This window comes from Suricata suricatta, chromosome 8, assembly GCF_006229205.1.
Source record: "Suricata suricatta isolate VVHF042 chromosome 8, meerkat_22Aug2017_6uvM2_HiC, whole genome shotgun sequence".
NCBI lineage: Eukaryota > Metazoa > Chordata > Mammalia > Carnivora > Herpestidae > Suricata > Suricata suricatta.
Genome location: NC_043707.1, coordinates 110,786,493 through 110,799,716, shown reverse-complemented (window position 1 = coordinate 110,799,716; position 13,224 = coordinate 110,786,493). Strand labels below are relative to the sequence as shown.

The window sequence follows — 13,224 nt, the reverse complement described above, 5'->3', positions numbered from 1 at the left end:
AGGCCAAACAGTGGTGCTGGACCCAGGGTCAGTGGCCCAGAAAGGGTGCTGAATTTTTACTGCACCTACTTAAGAATGCAGCGTGATGCTGAACTTAAGGGTTCAGATGTAGATTCTCTGGTCATTGAGCACATCCAGGTGACCAGAGCCCCTGAGACGTGGCAGAGAAACAGGGCTCATGGTCGGTCCAGCCCACACGCGAGCTCTCCCTGCCGCACGGAGCTGATCCTCACTGAAAAAGACCAGATTGTTCCTACACCAGCAGAGGGGGTTGCAGAAAAAAAGATATCCCTGAAGAAACCGAAGAAACAAAAACTTATGGCCAGAGTAAATTCTGCCTAAAATAAATGCAAAGAAAAGTTTAAAAAAAAAAAGCTTTATGGTCCCCAAAGTGTCCAGCACAGTACACCTACGTAGGGGGTCGCTCGTCAGTGTGTGAGTGAGAAGGTCCCGTCAGCCTCTCCCACCTGGTCTGTGGGTCTTCATTGCCAGGCACTGTGGGAGACTGCCCAGAATCTTCCCAAGGAACGTTGGGACAAGTCAAATGCAAATGGATGAAGTGAGTCTTCTGTAAAAGTAACCTCCATAACCCACTCAGGGTGGCCGAGACATTTCTAGAAACGACTAAAATTTAGTCTGAGAATTTAGTTCTATAGGGTCAGGGATATCCCTGGTTAGAACACATCTAAAATATAGCCACATCTGATAATCATGTGTCAATAAGGAGCCATTTCACTGTGAGTTGATAAGAGTCGTGTCCTCCCGCCCCCCTGCCCCCCAAATATTAGGGACTTGGGGTCAAACAAGTTTGGGGACATTGCACGCTGTATGCCCATTTGGGGAGATCACAGAGCACATTAACTTATTAAAGGGTCCTGGAGGTCTGGCATTAAACCAGTCCACTGTTTAACAACAAGTCTCTGATTTATACATCCATCAAATGCTTTAGGGAACCCACATACATTTTGCAGAAACCAAGGACCATGCTTTTGGAAATGCTGTAGCAGGATAGAAGGAGCAGGTCATGGTCTGGGTGTCTTCCTCGCTGCCCAAGGGGGAGGTCATTCTGAGCATTCTTTGCCAAGTGTGTTCATTCCTGCCTTGGGGAGGAGAGGGGCGGGGGAATGCTTCAAGCAAGAACTCCCCAGTTTCCTTGTTCCTTTCTTAGCTTATTTTTATTATAAACTGGCTTCACATGAAATGTTCCCGGAGGAGGAAAATGTCCTGACCATGCCAAAGCAAGCATTCTCCTCTACTTGGTGATTGCGTTTGGATCACGTTCAGGTTTACTGACCCTGTGGTGTCTCTGAGCCTCTTAAGCTAGGGGCCAGCAATGAATTCGCCCTGCCATCACCTCGCCTCTGCTGTTTCTTGCATCCCCCCACCCTTCTGATCTCTCCCCACAGTTGCTGCTTCCATTCCCAGCCACAGGTGTACAGCTCTTTGGATTTAATGGAACCTATCCCCTCTTTGAGTCCTCTGCCCGTGCTGTGCTTCAGGCTGGTTTATTACTGATGTTCCTTTCCTTCAGTGTATATGGTTTCTCCTCATGGTAGAGCTCAGAGAGATTTTTGAGTAAACAGCCAGCTGTACAACTGGGAAGGAGTAAGTGGTTAGTAAATTACGGGAGCAAGCTACCTTTAATTAAAGGATTTTTAGGTTTAATGGCAACTCCTTTTAAATGTTGAAGTTCTTTTACTTTGTCTTCCATAACCCAGTGAAACTGTGTTTTCTTGGGGTTACATTGTCAAAGACATTTTCTTTTTCGTGGGGCAATCGAGTGCCCGTCCGAGATTGAGAGCATGTTTCCCCCGTGCAGGGAGAATAATGAGGCACCTGCTCTCGTACCCCACGGTCCCGTGACTCTGTCAGCCACCGTTTGGGGCGTAGTGTCCTATCAACACAGCTGTTCTCAGATTTTTACATTTATTTTTTATTAGGTCGTCTCTCAAGGTTGTGAGTGTCAGAGCTTTAAACAAAAGCTACATTATGTGACTTGTCGTTGCTTTTCAACTCATGTTTGACGAAAGCCACTCAGTGATCCAAGAAACGTTTCTTAGGAGCTGACATCACGTAATAGCCTTCTACAGTCGTGCGATGGATGGGGAAACTGAGGTTCCTGGGGGGTTCATAGCTAGGAAGTGGCGCAGCTGGCCTTTGAACCCTGATACGTTCACTTTGTGGAAGTCTGTTTTATCTGCAGTTTTTCCTTCTTCCACTTGCAGGTCAAGAAGTGAAATGAAGTACATTTTAGTTACTGGTGGTGTTATATCAGGAATCGGGAAAGGGATCATCGCCAGCAGCGTAGGCACGATACTGAAATCATGCGGTTTACATGTGACATCGATTAAAATTGACCCATACATTAATATTGATGCGGGAACGTTCTCTCCTTATGAGCATGGTAAGTAAGCGCGATGCATTTCTTTCTTTTGTTAAAACAATATTTGTGGAGTGTGTGGAGGAACATATCAGCCCTTGGAAATCGCGGGTATTTTTGTATAGCATGACTTGCATTTCCGGCCTTCCCAAAAGGTCCTTAATGTTCACAGAGTTTTGTTTTTCTCACCTGGCCAGAGAGGAAGCGGAAATTGAAATAGGCAATGTAGTGCGTTAGCGGGGGAGGAAAAAGAAGATGTTTTTCCCTTTCTGAGTTTTATGCTGCTCTCCTATTGTGATGGTAGGAATGAGCCATTCTGGGCAAGACTTCTAGAATGACGTCCCAAGGAATGAGTGTCAGACAAAGGAATGGGAGAAACTTGGAGTTTCACAACTTTGCTGGGACTGAAGGGTAGGCAGAAGCTGGTTTTTGTTATCAACAGGACCTTCGTGTCCACTATGAGCCGCCTTGCAGGACACCACGCTCCGCCACATTTGAAGCCTTTTTCTGCACAAGGCACTGTTGAGGGTTCTTTTCCTTTAGGCAGCAGCTGCCACACCCCTGTAAAGTTCCCTGTCTCCATGGCCCTTGAGGCTATGATTTCCTTCCTTCGGTGCTATTTTATAACTTCCTGATTCCGAGGGAGCTTGTGGGTAGGCTGGAGGTAAGCTATTGCCTCTTGGAGAACGGTTGGTGATTTTTTTGTCTTTCTTTTGTGTCATATTTAGTTTCCTAGAAATAAATTTCTCTGCTGCATATCAAAGTAATGCAGACTTTGTTGTCTTTGAGTGTTTCTATTTTGAGACTCACGTTTGCCACGGGCGTTTCTCACTCACCCTGACCGTTTTCACTGTTCACCGTCACTGTAGGCGAGGTTTTTGTGCTGGATGATGGCGGGGAAGTAGACCTTGACCTGGGGAACTATGAGCGGTTCCTGGACATCCGCCTCACCAAGGACAATAATCTGACCACTGGAAAGATCTACCAGTACGTCATTAACAAGGAACGCAAAGGAGATTACTTGGGGAAAACCGTCCAAGGTAAAACTGGATTTGCCTTCAAGACTAAAAACCATAAAGCAGTTCACTGTTCTCTTGTGAGCAGGCATTTCCTTCTCCTGCCAGGGCAGCCTGAAAGCATCCAGGTCTTGTTACCGACCTCGGGTTGAAAATTCAGAGTTGTGCGGCTGCTTACTCAAAAAGTAATCTGAAGGAACCCCTGGCGCTGCATGAACACCCCTGAAGCTCTTAGTCGGCGTAGTTTGAGTGCAGAGAGCTGTTTTTACGCAGTGATGGGTGTGAAGTGACGAAGGCAGCGCCATCAGGGCAGTAAGCTGGGTGGTGGTATATGTGTCGTGCATGTGGGACCTACTTGTAAATGGGTAGGAAAAGCACGTCCGTCGTGTACATTGGTTTGCAGGCTGGGCACCGGCGTGCGTGGGCCTGCGGGAATCCGAGGGCGGCTCTCAGTCTGCCTGCTGCCCTGGGGTTTTGCACAGCGTTCATTTGAGAAAATTGCCACTCTTAAAAAGATGGGGTTGGAAAAGCAGTGGTCTGGTGTGGTGGCATAAGTCCAAATGGGTGGGGGGGGGCGGGGGTTGCTGAAAAGTGGCTTTTCTCTGAGTTTATGAGAGTGAACCTGCCCTTGGCTTTAGACTTGGCTGAACTGAAAGCCCCTTAGGCCCTGCTTAGCCCATGCTTAGATCTTAGCCCTGCCACTTACCAGCTCTGTGGACACAGGCAGATTACCTAGCCTCTTTGAGATCTGGTTCCCTTTTCTGCCAAATGGAGGTAATAACTAGCTGGCCCTCCTTATTGTCAGGAGAGCTAAGAGAGCTGCAGGACACGGTTTAGAAAGGGGATCAGTTAGGAATGAAGAGGATCTCGATCATACAGTTTGTTGTTCTAGGCTTCCTGCGCATTCATTCTTGTATGCATGCATTCCTCCTGCACTCTCGCTGTGGACGGACACACCCTCTATGGCACTGGGGCTATGGATGGACAAGACCCTCAAGGCCATCGCCCCCCTGGAGGCCACCATGTGGGAGACACAAAAACAAACAGATGAAACAAAGATGTCTGAAAAGAGCTGTGAAGGAAATAAATAGGAGAGAGAGAATGGGTGGGGACAGCCAGCTTGGATAGGTGGTTAGGGAGTCTCCACCAGGGGCCATTCTCAAGGAGAGAGAGGCCAGCCAGGGAGGGACCTGAGGCCCGAGGCTCCAGAGAGGTCAGGGACTGGAGCTGTCATGCCTGGTGACCAGGGGGGATGAAGAGAGGGGTGGGTCAGATGGGCTTCGGACAGGTTATGCAGGGTCTTTTGGGCCTGGAGTTTGGATTTCACTTGGAGCAGTGGGAGTCCGTTGAAGAGTTTAAACCCTGGGGGGTGGGGGCACTGCTTTGCGTATTTAAAAGATCCCTTTGGGGGAGCCTGGGTGACTCAGTTGGTTAAGCGTCCGGTTTTAGCCCAAGTCATGATCTCACGGTTTGTGGATTCAGGCCCCTTGTCGGGCTCTGGGCTGACAGCTAGCTCAGAGCCTGGAGCCTGTCTTCAGATCCTGTATCTCCCTCTCTCTCTGACCCTCCCCTGCTCTCTCTGTCTCTCAAAAATAAATTAAAAAACATTAAAAAAAATGTAAAAAAGATCCCTTTGACTGCTGGGTGTGCAGTAGATAATGAATATCCTTGTGCCTGAGGCACTGCTGCTTAAATACAGAGCAAGTTAAACAGTAATCACTGCCCCTTCGGAACTTGCCCTCTGAGCCCTCCAACCAGGGTTTTAAAGTGTTCAGCACTAGCTGGCTTTCCCGAGCGCTGGCACCCTGGGCCCTCTGCTTAACATTTTACCGGGGGTAGTGCAGAAAATTTGCACAATTTTATGAAGTAGGAGCTGTCATCTCCATTTAGTGTATAGGGATATGGAGCTTAAGGATAGTGAAGTAACTTGTCCAAGGATCCATACCTAATGAGCTGCGGAACTAAGGTTTGCATCCGACATTGTGGCTCCAAATGCTGTGTTCCTGACCACCCCCCATCTTGTGTTCTGTCTTATCGGTGGAGTGTTTATCCTCTGGTAAGTGGGAACATGATGGAACAGGGGCCTGGAAGGGACCCAGGTGTGAAGTGCCTGCCCTCAGGAGCAGGCGATGTGGTGGCCACAGTTCTGTGGGATGGCGGTGCAGTGGCCACAAGTCTGTGGGATGGTGGTGTGGTGGCCACGGGTCTGTGGGGTGGCAGTGTGGTGGTCACGGGTCTGTGGGGTGGTCACGGGTCTGTGGGATGGCGGTGCGGTGGCCACAGGTCTGTGGGGTGGCGGTGTGGTGGCCACGGGTCTGTAGGATGGCGGTGCGGTGGCCACAGATCTGTGGGGTGGCGGTGTGGTGGTCACGGGTCTGTGGGGTGGCGGTGTGGTGGTCACGGGTCTGTGGGGTGGCGGTGTGGTGGTCACGGGTCTGTGGGGTGGCGGTGCAGCCTCCGTGCCCTCTGCAGAGGGGCAAGGGCTCTGATGTGGGTTCAGGACATACTCTTGGCCTTATCCCCTTGTGCTTGCAGCCACAACTTGGAAACCTTAAAGAGGAGGCCACAGATAATGGGAGCTCAAAGATTTCTTAACGCCATTTAAGAGTGGTCTCAAAAATAGGTCTATGACCCCCTTACCACTCCAGGCAAAGATTGCAGCCGTGTGTTGTCATAGTAAGCATATCTCCCTCCAGTGTCGACAGATACAAGTGTACATTACGTACCTCCTATCTCTTTTCCAGTTGTCCCTCACATCACAGACGCAATCCAGGAGTGGGTCATGAGACAGGCATTAATACCAGTGGATGAAGATGGCCTAGAACCTCAAGTGTGTGTTATCGAGGTTGGTGGGAATCTTTTCTAACCAAATGTACAACTTCACCTCCTTAGTCATACAACAGTTATTTATGGCTAACCAAGTAGATAGGATACAGGTTTCTTGGCTTTGTGACTGGTATGAATACAATTTCTAGTATATCTTCCCCCGGTCTTTTCCTTGGAGGATGGCCTTGGGGAATGGAGAGCCTGTCCAGAAAAGTAACCATTCAGCATAAAGAAATGCCAGTTACTGCTAAGTGACATTAACTGGGCTCAGAGAGTCCACATTATGCTGTTACTGATCACTGAGCTGAGATAATGGGGTGCAGTTGTCTGAAAACTGACCCGTGAAAGGAAGGGCTCGTGCTTGACCTCTAACAGAACTTGTTCTTGTAGCTTGGTGGAACGGTGGGAGATATAGAAAGCATGCCCTTTATTGAGGCCTTCCGTCAGTTCCAGTTCAAGGTCAAAAGAGAGAACTTCTGTAATATTCATGTCAGTCTAGTCCCTCAGGTAAGGCATTTAGATTTTACTTTGTGGGGGTGGGAAGGAGAGAGAAGAGTGTGGTTTTCATTCCTTGTCTATTTTGGATGTGTGAGGTGTGGGGAATAAAGACCATCTTTGTGAATTTAAAATTATTGTAATTAGACTTTTGGAAAAGCTCAGATGGAAAACATCTGGAAAATTAGCCAGGGAAGTTGCGTTTGAAGATGGTGGGTTGAAAATGTCCCATTTGGAGGCCCCCGGGGGGCTCAGTCGGTTAAGTGTCCAGCTTCTGCTCAGGTCATGATCCTGTAGTTTGTGGGTTTGAGCCCTGCGTCGGGCTTTGCCCTGACAGTGCGGAGCCTGCTTGGGATTTTCTCTCTCTCTCTCTCTCTCTCTCTCTCTGCACCTCCCGAACTCACACTTACTCTCAAAATAAATAAACTTTAAAAAAAGGAAAGAAAGAAAATGTCCCACTTGTCTCTACTACATGGTGAAACCCCACTATACCTGAAGTAAAGGGAGTTTTTAAAAAATGTTTATATATTTTGAGAGAGAGTACGCACACATGCGTGCACTTGAGCAGGGGGAGACAGAGGAAGAGAGAATTCCAAGCAGGCTCCGTACTGTCAGTGCAGAGCCCAGTGTGGGGCTCAGTCTCACGAGCTGTGTGATCATGACCTGAGCTGAAATCAAGAGTCAGATGCTTAACTGACTGAGCCACTCGGGTACTCCCGAGTGGGTGGTATTTAAATACTCAAACACATGTAACACGGGAGAGGGATCATGAGATGGGCTATAGGCACAGGACAGGTGCATGTATCATAGAGGGAGAGGATTCCTCCTCTAACAGGGAAGTCAGTAGAAAATGCCTCAAACTGCATGTCTGGAAGTAGTGGAAAGCATACCAGAAGGATCATGGAAGAGGGGAAGTTTGGCTGCCTCCTGGGATTTGAGGAAGGGAAGGGCTCACTGTCTTGATCAGAACAGACCTTGTAGAACAGTTTGCCTCTAAGATACATGCACGAGGACCTTTGATCAATAAAAGAGATTCCGAGAGAAGTCATACTTAAAAATTCTCTATCATAGAGAAATTAACTTTTTTCCCCCTTTTGTAAAATAGCCAAGTTCAACAGGGGAACAGAAGACTAAACCCACACAGAATAGCGTTCGGGAACTTAGAGGGCTTGGACTTTCTCCAGATCTGGTAAGATTGTACAATTTCCTGGTATCAGTGTAATCTTGTATGCATAATTAAAATCTCTCTCTCATGGGAAAAATAAGATAAAAACTGAGGCAGGCAGACCACAAGAGACTCTTGAATATGGAGAACAAACTGAGGGTTCCTAGACGGGAGGTGGGTGGGGGATGGGCATTAAGGAGGGCACTTGTTGGGATGAGCACTGGGGGTTACACATTAAGCGATGAATCACTGGGTTCTTCTCCTGAAACCAGTACTGCACTATGTGTTAACTAATTTGGTTGTAAATTAAAAAAAAAATTTTTTTTAATGCAAAAAAAAAAATCTGTGTACCATATGACCTCACCTATATGGAATCTAAAAAACAAACTAAAAAGACCCGTAAATACAGAGAACAAGCTGGCGGTTGCCAGAGGAAAGGGTAGTGGTGGGATGGGCAGAATGGACGGCACAGGCTTCCAGTTGTGGAATGAGTAAGTCCTGGGGATGAAAGTCACAGCCTAGGGAATAGGGTGGAGGAATGGCATCCTGCGGTGGTGACACAGGTGGCTGCACTTGCGGGTGTGGGGAGCATAGTGTAGGGTATAGAGTTGAGTCATTATGTTGTTTCTCCAGAGTCCATGTAACATTGTGTGTCAACTGTATTTAAATTTTAAAAAAAAATTAGAAAATTTCTGCTCCATGGCAGATAAGACCTTTCTTCCTTGGCATGCTTTTCGTTGGCGGTGGAGAACTGGCGTTAGTGTTTTGAAGTGGGGGTGTCATTTGCAAAGATTTCCACACAGGCATGCACGAGGTCATGCCTTGTTTCTCCTTTCTGCCTGCCATTTGGTGTCCCTTCCCTCCTACCAAGGCATTAACTGAGGAAAACCCCAGTTGGTTCTGTGGTTCATCATCCATGTGTTCATGTGCACCCCCACCCTCTTAGGTTTCTCCGGAGTGGGATTTAGGAATGTCAGCTTTGAAAACGTCCTGTTTTCATAGTTGGTGTGCATTGTGCCGGAGTTAACATTTTCATCCAGCTTGAGAAGCTGGTATCTGATTTCATTTCAGTCAGGAGGAAAACCCAACTCTGTGATCCCTTCCTTCTGTCCAAACGGCTTACTTTCTTCCTGCTAGGTTGTGTGCAGGTGCTCAAATCCTCTGGACACGTCAGTGAAAGAGAAAATATCCATGTTCTGCCACGTTGAACCTGAACAAGTAAGTAGAAAGTCCATCTTCATGTAAATCATCTGAAGTCTCCTCACCGTTTTCCTGAGGCTTCTTGCCCTTTCCCGGTTCGGGACCTTGGACTGTTCTCTAGAACTGATTCCTGTTAGCTCCGTGAGCTCCATTACCTTATCTCTGTGGCTTTCTGAACATACTTGACCTCTCCTGCCATGTCTCCCTAACTCTTTGAACCCTTCTCTGGCCGTACTGAGTGGGTGTCACCTTCTCCATTGGCCTGGCTGCGTCCTGTTCATTCTCCTCCTTCAGGGCTCAGGACACAGTATTGTCCAACAAGCTTCACCTGTCAACCCCCTCACCCCCAAAACTCATGGTTGGTCTTTCTTGAGTGACCTGTGTGTCTTACAGGTGCTGGTGGTGAACCTGTCCTACTGCCGCCCCTGTGTGTGTGTGTGTGTGTGTGTCTGTCTGTCTGTCTGTCTCTCCATGTGTCTGTGTGTTGTATGTTTGTCTCCACTCATAGACTCTGGGTTTCTTGAAGTCAGGGACCACTTCCTTCAAATTTATACACCTAGTTCCTGGTGTCTGAGGTGGTAAAGTCTCTGAAACCATTTTATTTTATTTTATTTTATTCTTATTTTTATTTTATTTATTTTATATTTTTTATTTTTTTTAATGCTTGCTTATTTATTTATTTTGAGAGAGACAGAGACAGTGTGAGTAGGGGAGGGGCAGAGAGAGAGAGCGAGAATCTCAAGCAGGCTTCTCACTGTCAGTGCAGAGCCTGTTGTGGGGCTTGAACTCACGAAACCTTGATATCATGACCTGAGCCGAAAAGAACAGTCAGACACTTAACCGACTGAGCCAGCGAGGTGCCCCTAAACCCATTTTAGACTTTTTCATTATCTCTGCTAATGGAGGGTACCTACTAAACGGGAAATTGAAAATTTGGGGACCGTCGTGTGTACGGTTTGGGACATGGTGGGGACGTCCTGGGGCTGTAAGTGGAGCCTGTGCTGTGGTCAGGTTTGGCTGAAGGAGGGGAGAAGAAGGGAAGTTGAGGTCCAGAAATCTGTGACTAGGTTGTGGGTTTGCTTTGCTGCTGGGTCACTGAGGGTCAGGAGTTGGAGCAGGAGAGCCTGGCTGGCCTAGAGGGGAGAGAGTCGAGCGGCAGAGTTGAAGCGAGAGCCATCCATTTACAAGACGCCGAGGAGTAGGAAGTGAGGGTAAGAAAGTCACTGGCCTGGCGCTGAAGTGAGCAGAGCAGGGCAGCCTCTGACCTCCCCATCTCCATAGACGCTCAGGCGTCAGGGCGTGAGTATGGCCGGGGGCCTGAGATCAGTGTTCCTAGCTGGGAGCTCCGTCACGGGAATCCGCTTCATACTAAAGACCAGCTCTTCCTCGACTTAACACGGGGAAATCCTGGTAAGTTGTAAATCCAGGTAAATCCTTACCTGTTGTAAGTTGAAGACATCGAAAGTCGAAGATGTGTCAGTACACCTAACGTGCCGCAGGTGTGCTCAGAACACTTCCATTAGCCTATGGGTGGGCAGAATCATCTCACACAAAGCTGGTTTTACACTCAAGTGTTGAATGCCTTGTGTAGTTTACTGAGCACCGGACTGAGAGTAGAAAACAGCGTGGTTGTATGGGCACAGACAGAATGGCTATTCACACTGGTGATCGTGGGGCTGCCTGGGGTCCGTGGCTTGCTGCCACTGCTCGGCACCCCGAGAGAGGAGGTGCCATTAGAGAGAGGATTCAGCCTGTTGATTGCTAGCCTGGGAAAAAAAATCAAAATGCAGAGTACCCTTTCTGCCAGTGTGTGTTTTTTTTACACCATCCTAAAGCAAAACAGCATTGTAAGTCCGGGACTGTCTATGTGGAGCACCTGAATAATTTCGTTGTTACGGGCAACGTTTTTATCATGCACTTCAGTTATTTGAGATATTTCTATCCTAGCAAATGAGGGTAATTCAATTCTGTGGTAGACTAGGTTATTAAAATTATTAACTATTAAAAATGTGACAGGTGCCTGTAGATTTAAATTTGAATTTCAAATCTTTTGCCTAGTTTTTAATTGAGTTGCTTATCTTCTAGGCGTTCTCTACATACTCCGAATAAAAGTCTTTTATTTGATAAATGGTTTGCACGTTTTTCTCAGGTCTCTGATTTTTTAAATGATGTCTTGGAGCACAAAAGCTTTTACATGATGATGAACTCCAATTTATCCATTTTTTTTCTTTATAGATTGTGCTTTTGGTATCCTATCCAAGAGCTCCCGGTAACAAATGCCACCAAGATTTCCCTCTGTGTTTCATTCTAGAAGTTTTATCATTTTAGGTCTTCTGTTTAGGCCTAGGATCTGCTGTGAGTTAATTTTTATGTATAGCAACTTTCCAGTAACAGTTGAGATTCGTCTCTTTGCCTGTGGACAGCCAGTTCTAGCTCCATTTGTTGGAAGGACTGTCCTTCAATTATAATCTATAATTTTCTATATAAAGGTGCCTTTTAAAGATTTAACTATCTTTGTAAAGTTTTCTTCTAGATTTAATTGTAGGTATTCACAGTTTTTGTAACTACAAGAATGGCATATTTTTTAAACTTCCGTTTCCTGATTAGATGTGGCCTATGTATAGGAACTTTGCAGCCATTTTTCCATCCATGGATCTCAGACCTAGCAGCCTTACTGAAATTGTTAGTTCTCATTGTTTACCTATCAATTCTCAATGGTTTTTACAGATAAGCAATGATAGTATATTAAATTCTTGGCAATTTCTTATTTTCCAGCTCATATATGTTTTTTTCTTTAAAAAATTTTTTAATGTTTATTTACTTTTGAGAGAGAGAGAGAGAGTGTGTGTGAGTGGGTGAGAAGTAGAGAGAGGGAGACACAGAATCCAAAGCAGTCTCTAGGCTCTGAGTTGTCAGCACAGAGCCTGATGTAGGGCTCGAACTCTTGAACCGTGAGATTGTGACCTGAACTGAAGTCGGATGCTTAACTGATGAGCCACTCAGGCCCCCCCCTTGTTTTCTTATTTAATTGTAATGGCTAATATTTCTAGTACATTATTGAATAGAAGTAGTCACAGTGGCCACTTTTGCCTTCTTTCAGACCTTAAATATTAAGCACTAATATTAAATATTGAACTAAATGATGTTTGCTGTGTTGTTTTTTTCTTTTCCACGTTTTCCCTCTTATTCCTAATACACCAAGAATTTGTATCACGGGTCGGTTTTGAGTTTTTATTAGCTGTGCATCCACTAAGGCGATTTTTGTCTTCTTTAATCTGTTCGTGTAGTTAATCCTATTGTTAAATATCCTAATGTAGCGGTTCTCAAACTCAGCCTGGGAAAGTTCTGTACCTGCTTCCCAACCCCAGAGAGTCTAGTCCAGTGATGTGTGGTGCAGTTTGGGCTCATGGATTTTTAAAAACTCTTCCAGGTGACTCCAGCATACAGCCAAGTTTGACAGCCATTGTTATTGGGACAAATCCTACTTGGACATGAAAAATTTTTTTAAAACTACATTTATGTTTGGTTTGTGATTTTTTTTGAAGAATTCTTGCATCCATGTTCATAAGAGATTAGCCACTAATTTTTATTCTATTCTTGAGTCAGTTTGGGTAATTTATATAATTACTAGAAATTGCCCTTTTTGCCACTTTCAGATTTAGAAGTTATTTTCTGAAGGTGATAAAGTAAGAGGCTGTCAGCCCGGTTAGTTGTGTTTTGTTTTTATTAAATAACCTTTGCTCCTTTTTTCGCAGGTGATCTGTGTCCACGATGTCTCCTCCATCTACCGAGTCCCCTTGTTATTAGAGGAGCAGGGGGTTGTCGATTATTTTCTCCGGAGACTTGACCTTCCGATCGAGAGGCAGCCGCGAAAAATGCTGATGAAGTGGAAAGAGATGGCAGACAGGTCTGCGTCTTGATAAGGAGCTGGGAGTTGGAGCGCTCGTTCCGTTTCATAGGGTCTCGGGGAATTCACTTGTGCTGGCAGCTCCTGTTAGAAAAGGTCTTCGTGGTCAGAGATGTTGAGACAGGCTCAGGGATGAGGAAGTCCTGGTAGAGCTGAGTTGAGATCACACACCTGTCGCCTCGTGTCCCCTTGACGAGAGAAGTCAGTGCGAGCAGGCATCTAGTCCCCAACGGGC

At 46.4% G+C, this 13,224-nt stretch overlaps 1 protein-coding gene across 2 annotated transcripts in view; it reads left to right on the top strand.

Annotated features, from left to right (window-relative positions):
* The window catches only part of CTPS1 (CTP synthase 1), a 28,165-nt gene that overhangs the window by 2,001 nt on the left and 12,940 nt on the right, over positions 1–13,224 (top strand). Inside the window, exons 2-8 of one of the 2 annotated variants that reach the window (XM_029948635.1) lie at positions 2,226–2,404; positions 3,250–3,420; positions 6,141–6,241; positions 6,613–6,729; positions 7,823–7,906; positions 9,020–9,100; positions 12,838–12,989. In XM_029948635.1, coding sequence (XP_029804495.1) covers positions 2,239–2,404; positions 3,250–3,420; positions 6,141–6,241; positions 6,613–6,729; positions 7,823–7,906; positions 9,020–9,100; positions 12,838–12,989 — 872 coding nt within the window. In that variant the 5' untranslated portion in view covers positions 2,226–2,238. The remainder of the gene's footprint in view (positions 1–2,225; positions 2,405–3,249; positions 3,421–6,140; positions 6,242–6,612; positions 6,730–7,822; positions 7,907–9,019; positions 9,101–12,837; positions 12,990–13,224) is intronic. The other variant, XM_029948636.1, reaches the window with a different exon arrangement.